Below are 18109 nucleotides of genomic sequence, written 5' to 3' on the forward strand. Positions count from 1 at the left end.
ACTCCACTTTTAACACTTTTAATTCCTGGTTAAAACCAGTAGTTTGCACCAGTTATAAAAGCCTCAGGCACAACACTATTAAAACCAATGTAACCCAAATTTCATTTTATAACTCAGCCAGTTGAATATAATTTGAAGATATTAACTTTAACCAAATGCATTAAAAGAATACACCTTATATGGTTCTGCTGTTACTCTACAAGAGAGCAAGCAGATGACAGGACACTAGAAAAACTTCTGGAAAACCATAATTATCTCATAGAACAAACTGAAGATTATTTTCTTTTTCCTCAGCTGCTGTGTGCTGGCCATCCCACTAGGACAAAAAAACAACAACAAATACAAAACAGTAAGAGTAAATCCCCACTTGCCTAAGGAATATAGAACATTCTGACAAGCCCAACTTAAAAACTATCAAAAAATGGAGTGCTTCTGTCTAGGGCTGGTAACTGGTGAATTATTTTCCATTCACCTTTTCTTTGCTGTAAAACTGTTGAGTGGTTTTCTTGTACACACCATCCCCCCTTGGCAGAAGTCTGTGCTCCATCCCTTGTCAAATACCAACTTACCTACATTTATACCTAAGCTTCATCTCAGGGCTGTAAGCCTTCAAGTAGGATGATTAAATTATCTTATAAGCAAAACAAATAATTTCTTTCCAAATCACAAACCTCTAATTGGTTATGCTGAGCACTCCAGCTCCATCTATATGGATCTATCTCTTTGCTAAAGTTAAAAGCAAATGCTTCATCTTGAGTATTCTGAAATTTTTACAAAGTACTCAATAGAAACAGAATTATAAAGCCTGTTTATCTTCCATAGGCAAACAGAAATCCCTTATCAATAACTTCTAGTTAAGGCTGACCTGAGCTGAATCAGAGCAAAAATCTATAGTGAAAGCATTTGCAAAATGCCAGCTCCAAACCTGCACCCAGTTTTGTTAAAAGGCTCTGTTCAAAGCAAACAAAACCAAACCCAACCACCAGGATTGACATTTAATATCAAACAGCTTTCCCACGTCTCCATACATTGCACAAAATTTGCATCACCAGTGTCACAGGGCAGTTATTGAAAAGGCATTATCATGCTCGCTCAAGGCAGAACTCCGAAGAGTTTCTTTTCCTTGGAATACTGACAGAGATGGACAACAGTATCTCCTCTTCCTCAAGAATCTGCCCTTTTGTCACTCTGATTTTCACTCATCCTTCTCTTCTGCATTCCTCTGCTGCTTTGAATGCTCCACAAGCACTTTTTCATACATGAAAGCAAAACTAAATCATACATTGATTTTACATTATAATCTTTCTAGTTGAATTCTACTTCAAGGAAAGTATTTAAACAATTAATTTTACTGTACCAGCAATACAATTTTTTTCCATTATGTTCCAATCTGAAGACAAGAACAAATCCAGTAACAGAACGTCAACATTAATTTAAGAGGAGAAGAAAAATTACTTAATAACACGGCAGAAGGATACCATTCTTCAATAGGTCATGGATGCATAAAATTTTCAACAAATTCATTCTTGTACCACTGTATATTCCTGCTAATAGGCCAGGGAACAACCAAGAAATTGTTAATACCTTGCTGAACAAACTTACATAGTGGAAAGAGAAACTAACTTTTATAGTCTCTGTTTCCCTGATCAGCAGTAAAACTGGGAAAAGAGGCAGGAAGCCTCCTACTTGCTTTCCCTTGAGCAAAGGGCAGAAAATGAGTTGCAGTTAACCATGAAATGCAACTCCATATTCTATTTAATAAGTGATACTAAATACTACTATAGGCATGTTCTGGTGAAGAAAGCTGTGCACCTAGAGAGCCAGAACAGCACAGAAAAGCAACAAGAATAATTTGCTACTCATTTCATCCAACCAAATGGATCCTGTAAGCACACTCAAAACTCAGGAAACTTTCTCTTCAATAACCCAGTTACTGATAAGTGTTTTTGTAAAGGTGCTCATGTCCTTACTAGAGTACAGTACCTTGCTGAATGCAATATAAGGTACAACATAAAATGAAAGAAGAGTTTTCTAACACAAGGGAGGGCAGAAAAATATAAGTCAGTTTTGGACACAGTAAATGCCATGTCACTTTAAATTCTCCACCCACCCAACCCTGAGTCTTTCAGAGAACAGGGAACCGTAAGGTGGCCCAGACATATACTAAGCTAAAGGGTTTCCACTCAGAGTCTAGAACCCAAAGCTCCTTTTGGCTAAGCAAAAAGGAAGGCTGGGTAGAAAACAACTCAACCCTTGCACTTAGCTGCTTACACAGGTTCTACAGCCTCTCAGCCTCAAACCTGATGGAGAACACACAACAGAACATGGGACTCAAGAATACAATCGCACAGTAAAAGGATTTTCCTCAAATTTCAGGGCCTGAATTCCTTTGAGTTTCACTAAGAAAAGCGAAATGGAATAAATAGGTTAAACCTGGCAGCTCTAGAAAGAGTTTTCAGATTTTAAACTTAATGTTATTCTAATCCTGGTTCATGAGGATGCTTTTTAACTAAAATGTTTTATTATTTGGTGAACATGTTTAAAGACTGATTCTTAGTCACTGTTAATATTTAATAATGAAATTTAGAACTTCTTTTTGTTAACTAAAAAAACTAAGGGCTACCTACACACACTAACAAAATAAATAAGCTTAGTATTTGTCCTGTTTGTTGGACACTTACTGTTTTCTATCTCATTTGTCTATTCATGGTTTAGGAATACAGCAAACTGGAATTTCATAGAAGGTTCACAAACACAGAACTTAAAATAGATTACTTAGTTGAATAAGAAGTTACCTCAAATGCTTTGTATTTATTTAGAGGCACTGCTACTGTTAGCAAAAATGACTGCTTTTATGATAATGTTAGTAAAAATTTCACAGAAATCATCTTCAACTTGAATTTTTATAAATTATGTGTCTTCACATCAACACAATTATCTGCCTAGCTTTTTTTAATAGAAAGTAGCTAGACTCTTATTTGAACACCTTGCTAAATCTAACTAAACAACAAGCTGCCACAAGAGAATACAAGATTTACTTCTTGAATTATTTTCTGAAGTGTCCTAAATGAACATACACTCTCAAGTCCTACTGACAATATCATCTTCAGAAGTCTGAAGTGAATAAGACATGAGTTTCCCCTCCTTGTAAGTTAGGGCACAATTAATTTCTCAGGCCCAGGTGTGTGGATGGAGTCACAAGTGACCATTCTGTCTGCAGGGAGTTACTGCAGCTTGCTGTATGACAGAGAAAACAGTTTCAAGTTAAAATAATTACTCCTGCTCTCCTGTAAATGGACATTCTCTACTTTGTTGCATTACCTGCAGAAAAGACCACAATAAGTATCTTAAAATTCCTTTCACCAAGGCATGGTCAGCGGTACACAGCGTTGCTCAGAATGTCAGATGTTTATGCAGTACTAACTCACAATAAATATCTTATAAATCAAGTGCAAAATAGCTTTCTTTTTGTCAAAAAAAAAAACCTCAAGTGTGAACAAATACATGAAATCTGACCTTTACATAAAGAAAAGCTCATTTAGTTACTATCAAGAAAAACTGGTTCTGTTATGAAAGCTTTCAGCACTCTGCATTTCTAAATCTATTAGATGAATATTCCTATATATTCTTCCTCAGCTAGAGCATACCAGGACCCTGTCAAAGAAGAAGAAAAAAAAGGAAAAAAAAAGAAAAAAAAAGGACTGAAATGCTCTGGAGACCTACTGCAACCCACAGCTAACAGATACATTGATTTGGAGAACATTACCAGCCCTCTTGAATTTGGACTCAGACATACTCTTTTTTACAATTCAGTTGTGCACAGATTTCAGAGCTCATTTAGAAAAAAAAAGAAAATATTCGTACTGGAACATTAGCTGCAGCCACATATCAACTATGATTTTCATGTGCTGATTATCAAAACAAGTCACTGCTATGTCTATCTTACATTAAAACTTTACAGTTAAAAGTTTCCAGTTATACAATAATTTTAACTCTTTTCAAATAATAATTATGGACACTAACAGAAGCAGTGCAGAATGAAGAAAAATGTTTTAACAATTTCTAAACATTAACTTTTCTGTGTCAGTTGAGTAGATGTCAGCACTCATTATATGCATTTGTATTTTTGGGATTATTTACACCTATCAAAATTTTCTCTAGATATTACTGAGTCTCTAGGAAAAAAAGAAGCCAGCACTGTCAAACTCTAGCTTCCAAATTGCTACTCAAAGTGTACTTGAAGCTAAGCACTGACTTTGCTGAGGCACAGAAAATGTCATGGTGAAAGACTGCATTCACCTACACTGGGATCAACCTTCTATTTCTTCACATATTGCAGGGCGAGGCATGTCAACAGAGGAGAATGAAAGCTTGTCCATGAAGACCAGTAATGCCATACTAAGCATTGCGAGAACACAAAGGTAAATAGCACAGTGTATTTCCTTCTCAGCCTGGAAATGAGCCAGACTGGTATTTACCTCCACAAACACCCTCTAAAGTGTTTAAAGTTTTAGGGTTTTTTTTCTATTCTGAAGCAAAACACGTGACAGAAGACAAAACTCCGGCGTCTTTTGTTAAAAGAGTAAAGCCTGTAACTTACAGAATTACCAAAAAAGAAATTAGTCTTTTATTGCTGATTGAGCTCACCACAAACAGCTTCCAGTGACTACTGGATCAACTTTGAGCAATCATTTGAAATGTAGAAGTGTACTTTTGGTCATTTCTAATGCTTGCTAACCTCCCAAGACATCTACCGTCTGCTCATAATTTGCTTTCCACTTATATGGAACCTTTTCCACAGACCTGGACAGAAATGCCCCAGTCCCAAAATATAAAAGCTCCAGTTAGTAAAAGCTGAAACCCAATAAAAATGCTACCAACGTTGCTAAACTATTAATGTAGATAAATGCACATAAATACAAAATAAATGTTTAGAAAGCTCCAAGGTTCTTTCTTATGCACTGGATCATTAACCTTGCACATCATGAAATTCATCTGCTCACTTGTTCAAGTAATGAAAAGCTAGGATGTGGGTAACACTAGTAGTTAAAAATATACAAACCAGAGCCTCCTTCAACATTTGTCTGATCAGAAGCCTTAATGCACAGGAGAGCAAAAAAAATCTTGCATTATTGTCTGAGGACTATTACTAGAGGTGCTTTTGTTGAAGCAAGAAAAGAGCAATCTCAGAAGATGGACTCTACAGAAGACCCCAATCAGGTTGCTTTTTCAGCTTCAGCACTTCTGATCAACCATGGCAGAGCATTTGTGTCCAACCTGACTGCAACCCAACAGCTCAGAATCAACACTCCTGATTCACGGTTTCCAAATTCTTTGGCCCAGTAATAGTTAATAGTTTCACATAACTGCATTTATTTACACCAGAAGATTAGGGGTGGCATTACAGGATAGCAAAATCCTACACTGAGTTTGAAAAGTCAAGCAGTCTGAAATAAAGAAGTGCCTGATCTAATCAATTTTTTACACTTGTGATCTGACCTCTTTATTTGATTTTAAATTACTTTCATAATGCATGCAAGTCACAGAGCCTCTCTTTTAGAGGACCCTTAACTTCCTTGCTGGGTAGAATGAAAGACATTCAAAATGTGCAATTGGAATTTTACAGCAAGCAAAGCAAAGCTAAGCTCCTTTCTGCTCTCGACTTTGTTTTAACCCCAAGCACCATTCCAAAGAAAAATCAAAGATAATTAAATTCTACCTACTTTCTCTGCTACAGAATTTAGAAGACTTTTATAATGTATTTACTGCATTTATTTTCAGGACGTTCAAAGTTATTCTTAGCTTCACCAAGTGAAGCATTAAATACCTTTGCAGTTCCATAGAGTTATGGAGGTGTGTATTTTTAACACTTAAAGTATCACAAATTTTATATCCTGGGGGAGGGAGATAAAGAAAGGACTGCAGTTAGAAGCCTTCTCAAAGTTGATACCCAATATCTTTGGATGTTTAGCATTCGTCCTTTAGATTCTTATCTATGTACAGTGAACAAGAATATCACCACCTCTGACTCACACAAATGTCAAGATGGTAAATTACTTGTTTTCTTGAAGCACTAAGGGGCTAATGAGTTCTTTAAAGAAATTCTCTAAAGAAAATAATTATTCTCTATTCAGCTCAATGTGCAAATGTCATCCCTACAACGTTGCAATTAAGAAGGCATACCTTAATTTTACTTAATAGTAAGGGGGCCTATTCATTAGAAATACTACTGACCACAGTGCATTCAGAGCCCCAGGCATCCTCACATCAAGGCAGAGTAGCTGTTTAAGGGGGAAATTTTCAGCAAACAGAGCTTACCTAGATGATATTTAATTATTTGTGATTTAAACCAGGAGATTAGGCCAGCAATCTTGTGCTTTCCTGTACTCTGATCCTTTTATCATAATTAAAAGACAGTTACAATGCATACACACAGATTGGCTTAATTATTACAGCACTATAACTTGTCTAGTCATTTCCTAAACCTTCAGTATCAGATTCAGTCAACAGCCTATGCTTTCTGCAAAGGAAAGGAACAACATTTTACAGGCTGAACTACCAGAGATGCAGTTATTTCAGGTGACTTTTCAAGAAAGGCCTTATCTGTATCTTCAGCATAGGATTACACACACAGACACACCTGCCCCCATAATAGAGAGTCATCTACTTAAAATTAAGGATAAAGATATTCCTGCTGAAAACTGTTTTAAGCTACTTTTTTCTCCCTGACTAATAGTTAAGTGATATTTAGTCACTTATTTAGTAAGGGATATTTAATGTGGTAACAAGGAAAAAGATTATCTAAAGGGGTATATTTCCCTCAATGCTTGCAAATTAGTTCAAAAGTTTATATTTTACTTTTTTAAAATTCCATCTCATTCAGTGTAAAATTTTAACTTCTTTATCTCTGAAGACAACAGTCATTAAACTTCTCATTTAATTAATACTGCATGGAAACTCACTCAGAGACTGTTGGGCTTTTTCTAAAAAAGGCAGGAAATTACAGTTGTATTGACTAAATCTGCATAAGCAGTTTGCCCTCTGGTGACTAACTTTGTGAGAACGTTTTGCAATACATATAAGAAGACTGGTATGAATAAACAACAACTGGCATGTTTGCAGGCTCCATAAGAAAAAATCATTAAAAGTATTAAAAGAAATGGTATGCATTGATTGTACCAGTGCAGTATGATTTCCTTTAAATTAAGAGAGAAACAAACTGGACTGAAGGTAAAAGTGTCAAGAAGATGAAGAACAGAAATTCAACTGCAGAAAAGACACATACAGAAAAGAACTGAAATTCCACAATTTTGCCTAAGACTTCTGAAGGCTAAGACAAAATAAAGGAACAAAAGGTTCCTATCTACATACATTTCTCAAGAGCATGAAAGGCAAGTCCAAAATCAGGTTGTCCCAAAATCAGTAGAAAAATAGTATCATCTCTCAGTAACTGATGAGGAAAAGAAGTGCAAGACAAAAAAAACCCAACTTGTCTAGTATCACAAAGAAATCCTCATTGACTGTGAAAATGAAATCAAGTCAGGATTCTACCTAGCTATCTAGCTGCTAGATCACATTTCTTTCATATGAAATGGCTAAAGAACTGAAAAGTCATCAGTTACATTTCGTTCTATTATCCAATCACATTTGTCCCACACACCTGCTTTCCCTAAGAGCTTAAATCACCTTAGCAAACAGCTGTACTTCCCTTACAACTAGCTGCTCAATTAAAAAGGTCTTCACAAGGGAGCTCCTTCTTGGTCTTGCCCTGCTTATGTATGCAAGGACTGTTGAAATGTTGTCTGAGTTAGCTGCCATGACTGTTCACCTAAATTCTTTCCCACTGTCCTTAGCTAAGAGCTGCTGTTGGACAGTAACTACTTCCATTTGGAGATGCTCAAGCGTGTAGATGTACAAGTTAATAGTAATGACAGAGGAAAGGAAATGCTGGGGGTGGAATTCAAGAAAGAATTGCAAAGTAGAGTTAACTTCCTAAATCACTGTTGTGTCTTGCTTGAATTCACCAGGAGGTTTAGTTAACTTCAACATCAGTAGAAGCTGGAAAATTTCTTTGATTATCACAAATATTGATCCTAAACACACATCTTCCCAGCTGCCTCAAAACATAACTTCCTCTTGGCCACCTAGCACATAACCTTAGCACTCTAAAAAAATAAATACTGTTTCTAGACTCCTTCCCTTGTAAAATACCTTCTGAAAACAGCTCTTTCACCATCTGGCATTCCTCCTGCTTTTTCTCAGCCTCTTGTGTGGCAGTACAAGGGAAAAGAAAAAGGTAGCTGCTAATCCTGTACAATTTTGACGTGACATTAACAATCAGAATGCTAGAAAACATGCAGTCAGCTCGACAGATATCCTTATGAATTTCTAAATACTCCTCAGGCAGTAGTGCCTAACATCTCCAATGGCAAACTACATTTTATTTAAAAGGCAAACCATGAACCTGCATCATACTTTTTAAAGGAATGAGTTGAATGATTCTAGAACGCATACTCTGATATTGCCCTCTCTTCCCAGGCAGAAAGAGTTAAATATCCTCTTTTTATTCCCCAAAGGCTGCTGGTCCCACGCAGAGGTGCCATGTTTTATTTAAAACATGCTCTCTCTCAGTAACCACTTGTTCTAATTGGCAAGGCAAGGCTGGGTCCCCAAAGCACATAGCTCGTTAGATTCAGTTTGGATTACAAAAACACGATGAAACAAACTGCATCGAAATGTACAAATTAACAGCTCAGGAGTGCACGACACGGACATGGAATTAGATTGTAATATGGAACAAACTCCACAGGGAGGCTAAGGAACAAATCACTAGTGTCTCTATAAACTATAGAAGGGTTCCAAATGAGCAAATACACAAAACAGAACACAGACTTTTCCATAAATCAAGCAAATTGCTAAATTAGAAAAAAAAGAATAACATTTCTTCTTCTATCTTATGCACACATTTATAGGGAAACACAGTCATAAAAAAGTTAAATAAATTAAACCTGTGGGTTGCACATCCTCAATAGGTAACTCCACTTTCATGCTGGCAAAGTGCAAACATCATGGCAATTAAGTCGTATTTCTAAACATTTTTTTTACATCAACACAGAACCTATACACTAGAGACTAAATTACAGCCGGTGCTTCAATGAGTCATTTGGAAAGGTTATGAGTTAGAAGGGGAACAAGATATTAAGAAAAGAGAAAGAAACTGGCTTTACCATAAAGAAAAAAAAAACATACTAGAAAACAAAGCTATGAAAAATTAAAAATAATGTCTGAGGAAAAAAAGGGCTTGAGCCCTTTTCTTTGCTTGCAGATCAATCTGTACAATAGGACTGGCAATCTCCTGAGATAAGAAAAAGAAAATACATGGAAAACATCAGTGATGTCTTGTCAAGACAGAGCAAAAATTAAATTAAGACACTTTCGTAGTCTATTCAAGTAGCCAGTACTGAGAAAAGATCATATTTTTGTGTGAGCGTAATTTATATTTTTAACAAATAAGCCGCAGTCTACTAGATTGAATTTTGCAAGATGCAATCCAACAGCCACTATTGTCCTACAGGGTAGTTTGCTGACAGAATTGATTGACTGTAAAATGATAATAGTTATTAATTAAAAGGCATTCAATTTTACTAGACTGTGTTGGTGAAAAGACCCTTATGTGACAGGATAATGCCCCACTAACTTAAAGAAGCCATAAAGAAGAAAAGAGAAAAAGAAGAACCTGTTCTACCTCAATACACAACATTTGAGTGGCAGCTGTGAAAGAAATTCTTTCTTCAACTAACAATTGCACAGAAACTTCACGGGTCTGTTCCCCATCAGTGCTTGCCCCTTCCCACTATTCCATCCAGGGGAACTTAAAGGAGGATGAAAAGGGACAAAATAATTGAGCACACCAAACCAGCAGCTGAGCCACTGGCCCTGTTGACACCCTTCATTGCACTACTGTGTACACAACGCCTTCACACAGCCAGGTCCCAGGAAGGTGAGGGTTGTGCCTTCTACTCAGCATCTTCCACACCTTTTTATACAATGCACAGCCAAATCATATCAGTATTGACACAAAGCAACACAGGAGCACTGTACTCTGCAGCTTCCATGCCATGACAATGTAGATATGGACACGTCAAGTCATGTTTTACTAACTTCACTCAACATGTGATCTGTATTTTACTCCAGCAAGGCTAGAAAGCTTCAGGTATCCCTCTGTCCCAAATTTCCAATTCTCCTGTATATACTGAGACCTAGGAAGGCACTGTATAAATATGCTAGATGATTTGGTTGATGTTTACTTTTGACAAATGTAAAATGATTAGTCCTAAGCTTAGATCATACAACTGTATTTAAATAAATTCATTTTCTCCTGATTTGTATTTCCCCTCTAAACCTTTAAGACAGGTTAGGGTTAAAAGGAGTCAACTAAAAATCCTATCCCAACCTTTCCACAAAATATTGCCCTGCTTTAACAATCCAAACAGAGCTACTACTCAGACTTTTAAATTTTTTTAAAGTCAAAGAATAATGCATACTAACAGAGTAAAAGAAATGATTGGGGTCAGCAGTGCGAATCAAGCGTATAAATAACTGAAGCAGTTTATCCAATTTTTTCTTAATTCCATTTCATGGTGACTCTCTTTTTCAAGCTTAGCACATATCTCACATTTCAAGCTTACTAATTATGCTAAGACATCTTTTTCCTACCATGTTTACCCATTTAGAAATTCTTTGGGTACAGAGTAAAAGAAATTGAGTGTATGCCAAACAATATCTATGGTTATATCTGAAATGTTACATTCTTTACTAGAAGGTGCTCTAGAAATACGAAGCATTTTTGCTGCCACTGTAACAGCTATACAATTTTCCAAAGAAATATTTAGCTGCAAACTTGACTGTGTAATAGAAGTTAAAGATGAAACTTGACTACTTTCAAACTCTAGTCAGTGAAGGCCATTTTTTGTAGGAAGCAGTCCATGTACTTCAAAGCACAAAGATGTGAATACAGCAGCAAATTCTAACCTAATGGAAGCAACAGATTGAGGCACTGGCTTCTATTAGGGGCCAACAAAGGGAATACCATATTGAAAAAAGAAATGTCTTGTGTAGTGGTAAAGAAAACTAGTTCTTAGTCATGTTTTCGAATTTCTGGAAACACTTCTTGCTGCTTTTCTAACAAAGTACTAAAACTTGTAGATACACGTCAGAAATTACAAGTGTATGAAAAATACAAACAGAACAGATTTGTATCATTCATTTAGGACTGAAAACTTTATGAACACAATGCCTAATGAAGCATAATTTAGTAATTACCATACAATAGGGTACAGCAAAAAAAGCATAAATTGAACTAGCAACATGCAAGATGCACCTGCTGAAAAGATTTCCAGTAAGCAAGCTGAAAGCCTGACTAAGAATCAAACCAGCAGTTAATTAACAGCAAAATCTATTTAGGCAGGAGCACTGATTTTTGTCAGCTCATGCTTACAATAGCAGTCATTACTGCCAGACGTGGCAGCAATAACAGACAAGTTGTAAAGAGCTCCCAAGATTTACAAAAACTGAGAGAAAAGGAAATTGTACTATTCAATAAGTCTGAGACACAAAAACCTGCCAATTTTGTAAGCTCCAAAAACTGCGTGTGATTTAAGCATGACAAAATAAAGATCTGCTCAACAAAGGAGGAAGGTTAAGATATGCAAAATATTAAGTAACTCTACAGTCAGATACCTGAGTTCAGGCAATAGGTGAATAATCTGACACTTCTAGATTTAGATGATAAATAGACATTAATATGTACTATGTTTCTCTTTCACTCCTTATTAGATCTTTTCAGTGCAGGAACATAAAAAATACTATCAAAATTTCATAACAGCCTAGCACAGAGTTAAGCATATGTATTGAAAATACAAATGTGGTTCTAGCAATACTGACTTTCTGCTACTATAATGAAGATTAAAAATTTCTAATTTTTTACTCATCAAGAATCCAGTAATTAAAAAAAGATGTTTTACTTCAACCTAAAAATAAGACCAAACTATGAGTGGAAGCCCCTAAAACTCAGACAATTCTTGGGTTATTTGGCTGAGTTATCTTTTCAGTTTCAGTAATGCTGATCTAGTACTTTGCACAACATGAAAATAAATATTGCACAGCTGGATTAAGGGATAGATACCCACCTCCAGAAGTTCCAATTACATGTTCAGATAGAATGCCTATGATTTTGATTCACAAATCCATGAAAACTCTAACCATATTTTAACTTCTTCCAGTTTTGCAATTGCATCTCTCCACCAAACCATCCAGTGCTGCACTTACCTTTAGCTTCACACACTACTGAAAAAGCTGAAATCCATTTCCTGTACCTCTCTTTCCATTGCTGATAGAACATAGCACAAATTAAGCCTTCCAGGCTCACAATCAAATGGATTAAAGACAGACTGCATTTTTGGGGGGTGATGTAAGTAGAAAGTGTAGTCTTATCATTTTCTCTATTTAAATTTTTGTTCTTACTCTGTAATAGTTCATTCTGTGACTGTTCAAGAGGTTCCAATTAAAATTGAATTCTTGAGGTACCAGGTACTGTTTCCATGAATGCAGAATTCCTGCCTGAAAGATTCTACTTTATCTAGTGGCATTTCAAAAGGTACTCAAACAATGTCCCTACCTGAAGTTGATACTAGAACTTCCATAAACCTAATGGGAGCAAAGATAAGTTAATAAAGAGTACTTTTGAAAATTTTAACTTATCACTGTACTGTGTTTAATCACTCAAAATTCACAGTTTAGTGTATTGAAAAAATAAATGTTGCAGCATTCTTGAAAGATGTGGTGTCATTAAGGGAGATACTCTGGCCATAATTTACAATTTTACTTACCAGCCTATATTCTGACCAAAAGAATAAACATCAAAAAGCCTCCCAAACCCACAACACTTTACTGCATTTGTATTCTAGATGCATGGGAAGTCTGAAGCAACTATGTCTTCACCATCTAAAGAGCATATTTATTTGAAGCACTTCAATATGTAAGGTTACACTTGTTTTGTATCTGGAGACTATGAGACATTGATAACACATGGTCAGCACTGAATTGGAGACAGAATGTTGTGAAGTACTTTGCAGAAGTACAATTAACTTGAAATTATTTCAGAGAAGCTCTTGAACATTTTAGAGTCTGTTGCTTCTCCAGGGTTTAAGTAAAGTCAGGTATTCCTTATTGGAACCAGCAGATGGTGTGAAGAGGAGGCAAAGACAGCTGAAGAGGGTAGCTAACTTCAAGCTCTTCTGCAATATTTATCAACCCTTATCTTCAAGCTAAGAACTAGTCTGTAGCAAAAGAACAGCAATTTTGTGGTTGTACAGAAGAGCTTAGTGAACTTTCTGGATCTACATGAACACACTGGGCAGTTACAGACAAAGGGCTGCATGTATCTGTGCAGTATGCAGCTCACTCTTGCCATGCACTTATCATTTCTTGCCAACAACTTATCTCAGTAGTATCTTGTGAGCATTGTTCCCATGTTTAATGTACAAAAAAAGTACAAAAGATAGGCAAAATAAGGAATGTTAGTCTCTCTGCCATATTATCTGGTTGCTTTTGCAGTTTGTTTCATCTTGCACAAACGTGGGTGAAAACTCAGTGAATTTATTTTGATAATAAATTTAGAAAACAGAAGCACTTGGTCAAACAATAAGGCAAATTGACATTACCCTTTGCTCCAATTCTGGGCTAATTAATCTGATTTATGTCAAACTTGATCATTTTTCCCCTAAGAGATGGGTGTCATTGTTTGGGAATTGTATTCCCAAATTTAATGTCCCACTGAAACTCCAAACCATAAGCCGCTCTCTCTCTTCCCCTCCCCTAGTGGCAGGCTGGAGAGGAGAAGTGGAGGCACAAAGGTAAAGATCCCAGGCTGAGATAACAACAATTTACTGGAAACAGCAATGAGATAAGAAAAGGAACATTAACAGTGACAATATTAGTAACAAAAATGTACCAGAGAGAGGAAAGTGGTTCACATGCAAAATGCTCAGAACTGGCATTACCCAACCACTCCCTCTGCCAGACTTTCTTGACTGGAAGACAACCCCTTCTCCCTGGAGGAGTGTCCCGTTCCCCCACCCCTGGCTATGAGGTGAGATGGTACAGAATAACCTCATGTAACCTGCACAAAGTAACCCTGTCCTGGCAGAACCAGAACTATGGGGAAGCCAGGAAATGCAGAAAAGAAGACTTCATGATCATGTATTTACATACTTGTTGATAGTTCAGAAAGTCTGAAAAACCTGCTAAGATAGGGAGGTTCTGTGAATAAATCATACTGTACTGTAAACAGAATATTTCATCCCTTCAGGACTTGTTGCCCTTCTCCCCTGATATATGTAAGAAAGGAATGCTTACACAAATGTAAGGGTCTTTCCTGCAGTGTGTGTCTCAAATTATTTTTTTTTTTTAAGGAAGACTGGATTCTTCCATCTAGAAAAAAATGATCAAAAAAAGTAATTTAAAGAGTTACTAACCTTTTTCATTGTGTGGATTTCTTTTTTCTGAAATAAAAGAAAAAGGAAATGATGGTCAAGAGAAATAGTCTTTTGAAATTTTCCCTCTGCTTCAACACATTTGAATAAATAACCTGCCATTTTAAAAGAGAAAAAAGAGGAACTAGTTTTCACACCCCTTCTCTGGAGCGCCTGAAACAGTGAAAAACATCTTTCAACACCTTACTTGCCTAAAATCTTGCTACCTGTGGTGGTTCAATTTACAGAAACAGGAGTACATATCTTTCTATATCAGTATGTAGCTAGAAATCCAGTATAGAAAAATATGCTAAAGCTATTTCAGTAACATCAGGGGGAAAAAAATAAAAAATAGAAAACTGCTTTTATGTTGGAATGATGACACTGAGAGGTTTTGAGTTATGACTCCAACAGAGTTGGAGTAGTTTTAATACTACTTGTTGAAGGAACCATAGTTAAGATCTAAATAAGATAAACTTGTCTTTTTCCACAGCACCTTCTACAATACCTTTATTCCAACCACTAGCAGCTCTTTAAGTTACTAAAACACTTACAAAGACTTATGTCATTAAAATAAACAGGCTCTAAGGAACATCTTGAAAAATTAAAAACATAAGCTCTCCCACCTCCACCCCGCTAATCACATAAGGTCTCATCTTAAAATTTTACAGCAGAGAAAAATTAACTTTATCAGAGCTAATGGCATTTTGGAAAAATTGCAGAATAGAAGGCAAGAACTTTTCTTTTCTTTAAAAAGAAACAAAATTACAAACAAACAAAAAAAACCCAAACCAGTAAAAACAAAAAGAAAAGATGCTCTGTCTAATGCCTGGTCTGCTGGCTGTGAAGTGTTGGGTACTCTGCTAAACTCAGCAAATGAGGGATGGGCTGTTTTGATGTCACAGAATCAGAACACCTGCACTGCTGAGTACACAAACACAAGCTACTTACAGTGCTAGTATGAATATAACAGTCCTACTGAGTCAAATCAAAGACTTGTTTGTGAATGTGGACAGAAGGGAAAGAGTACAAGAAATTACTTATACTTTCTTCAATATACCATTTCCAGAGATCCATGCCTTTGGAAAACAGCCAGAGAAATACATTTTGCTGAACAACCTTTTAGCAATCTTTATTTCCCAGGTGTTTAAAGTTAAAAAAAACAAATTCTGGACCTTTTAAAATTTTATCTGTTGCCCCAAGGCAGTTAAAAACCATGAACTATTACAGGACCTTAATTACAATTAAAAGTAAGATTACAATACTAAGTAATACAAAAAAATTAATTCAGAAGGGCAAAGCTAGAAGCTGCTAACAGGAAAAGGTCAAAAACAATTCCTAAGATTTTACACAATAGCAATGACCTTACAATAGGAAAATAATATGAAGTAATTAGAACAGCCTACCAATGACTTACTGATGATTTAATGTTCAAGGGCTGCAAGTTAGAGGAAATGAAATGAGGTGTTCTATACCAACTTTTTATTTTAATTTTTAATCCATTCTATATATCAGAAGTTATTACAAAATAAATCCTACAAAATTCCAAATTACAATTCAGACTTATGTGTTGTGGAAACCACATCATCCATACAGGAGCTGTGCTGGCAATGGGGCTCTGTAGTACAAGGATGTACCTAAATTCCCTGAACTTCAAGAATTAATTTTGATGGGTACATTTACACAAGAGGTTCTTGATTAGCAAATAAAGGAAGCACTAAAGTGAGGAAAATCTGATTACATATACACACTGAAGGAAAAGAAACCCATGCACAAATCCTAAGGGACATGCCAACAATGTGGTTTCAATAATCTACGGGAAACACAAAACCTTTTACTGCACTTACCAGCAAAGCATTTGGAACAGAGATTCATAGTCTTGCTGGACCTGGGGCAAAAAATAAAAAAAAAATAGAGCTAAAAAATTCATTATCTTTCTAATCAATACAGGGAAGTTTTGGGGGCAATGAAGCAAGGGTACAGAGAAGGTAAGAACTTAAATGGCTAGGAATCAAAGGTAAGTGGCTAGAAGTGGCTGAACTAGAAACAAGAATATAGAAAAAGACTTTGCATGGTAACCTCTTTCCAAGAGTTTCCAAAATATGACTTCTATGCATTTATCTCATATATTAAAATAAACTTACTTTACCATTCAATATATTTGTTACACATTCATCATTCAAATCTTTGTATTGCAATGTGACAATAATCATAGATAGGAAGCACCAATACATTCCATTTGAATAGCAGACTCCCCTTGGCAACAGCTCTGCAGTCCTGACAAATCCTGAATACAATACAGCAATGGAAAGATTAAAGTATTGTACTTATAAGGACACAGACAGATGTGCTCTTGGAAGTCTAGATGGAATGGTTTAACTAGTTATTACATCAAGCTGTATTCAGCAGCAGTTTTAAATAACCTGGCTGGCTTTGCACCGACATGGACTAGGATAGTTCATATGATCCACAAGGGTGGCTCAGCTCTGAGGGCAGCAACCTTCAGCTGAGAGAAAAACAGCAGGAGAACAGCAGCAATATCTTAAGCCTCCCAGATGTCTACAAAGTGCATATGCAATTATGCCACAGGTGCTCAAACCTCAGAAAGTCAGTAGCCTTACCAAAAAAAAAAAATTAAAATTTAAGGTTATAAGACCTCTCTAAGGCTCCAATGAAAATACCCAAAGCAATACACTATGTCACCCCCAGTTTACAAAAAGTTCTCTTCTAACATCCCATCTCCTTTACAAAGTGACCTGGAGAATATTCTCTGAAGTTCTCTGTGTTGGATTATCCTTAGGTAAGAATGAACTGGTTTCTGTGCATACTGCCCAATACTTGATTTGTTCAGCATTCCTGAATCAACTCTGCCATTATCTACAGGCATTAACACCATCCTGGGCAAGTCTGAAAGCACCTATTAAAACAGGCAAGGTTGCTCCAAAACTGTCCATGCCCATAAGACCTTCTTTCCTCCTCAGAGCAGCCTCCAGCTGGAACATACAATTTAGCCAAATTAGTTGCACATTTCTCTCTAGAAAAATACATACAACCAACCAAGACTACCCAAAACAGTTGTTTTCTACCTCCAACCAAACAGGAAAGGAATTTTGAGAGATCTGAGTCATAACAACACATCAATCATAAAACACTGCTTGTTACCTTGAGACAAAAAAATTTGACAACTTTTTCAAAACAATTGTATCATAAATGAACACATATCAGAATTATAGATTCTCCCTGCCTGAATTTGCAGATGGTTATTTTAAATTGTTTTCTAGTAACAAAGTAAACCCAGACCTGGTCAATCATATCTTGATATCAGTCACACCAAACATTACAGATGCTTTTCAATTCATGCACATCTGAAAGCTGGTTTACATCAGGCTCAAAAATTCTATAAGAACACATATCACTGGAGATTTGAGACAACCATTTGCCAGCTATAGCAAGAGCCATAGACACATGAAAGCTAATTTTAAATGCAAACAGTATGTGCACAGGAGAAAAGTTAATTCCCAAGAAAAGAAAAGCAAAACAGCATTTGTAGCCATAGAAATATATCTTCAGATTGGTAG

At 36.2% G+C, this 18109-nt stretch overlaps 1 protein-coding gene across 1 annotated transcript in view; it reads right to left on the reverse strand.

Annotated features, from left to right (window-relative positions):
* Window positions 1–18109, reverse strand: part of ZFAND3 (zinc finger AN1-type containing 3) — a 135115-nt gene that overhangs the window by 85764 nt on the left and 31242 nt on the right. Inside the window, exons 2-3 of the mRNA XM_066546547.1 lie at window positions 16379–16419; window positions 14535–14561 (exon numbers count right to left, since the gene is read on the reverse strand). Of these exons, the coding sequence (XP_066402644.1) occupies window positions 14535–14561; window positions 16379–16419 (68 nt within the window). The remainder of the gene's footprint in view (window positions 1–14534; window positions 14562–16378; window positions 16420–18109) is intronic.

This window comes from Molothrus aeneus, chromosome 3, assembly GCF_037042795.1.
Source record: "Molothrus aeneus isolate 106 chromosome 3, BPBGC_Maene_1.0, whole genome shotgun sequence".
NCBI classification, from domain to species: domain Eukaryota; kingdom Metazoa; phylum Chordata; class Aves; order Passeriformes; family Icteridae; genus Molothrus; species Molothrus aeneus.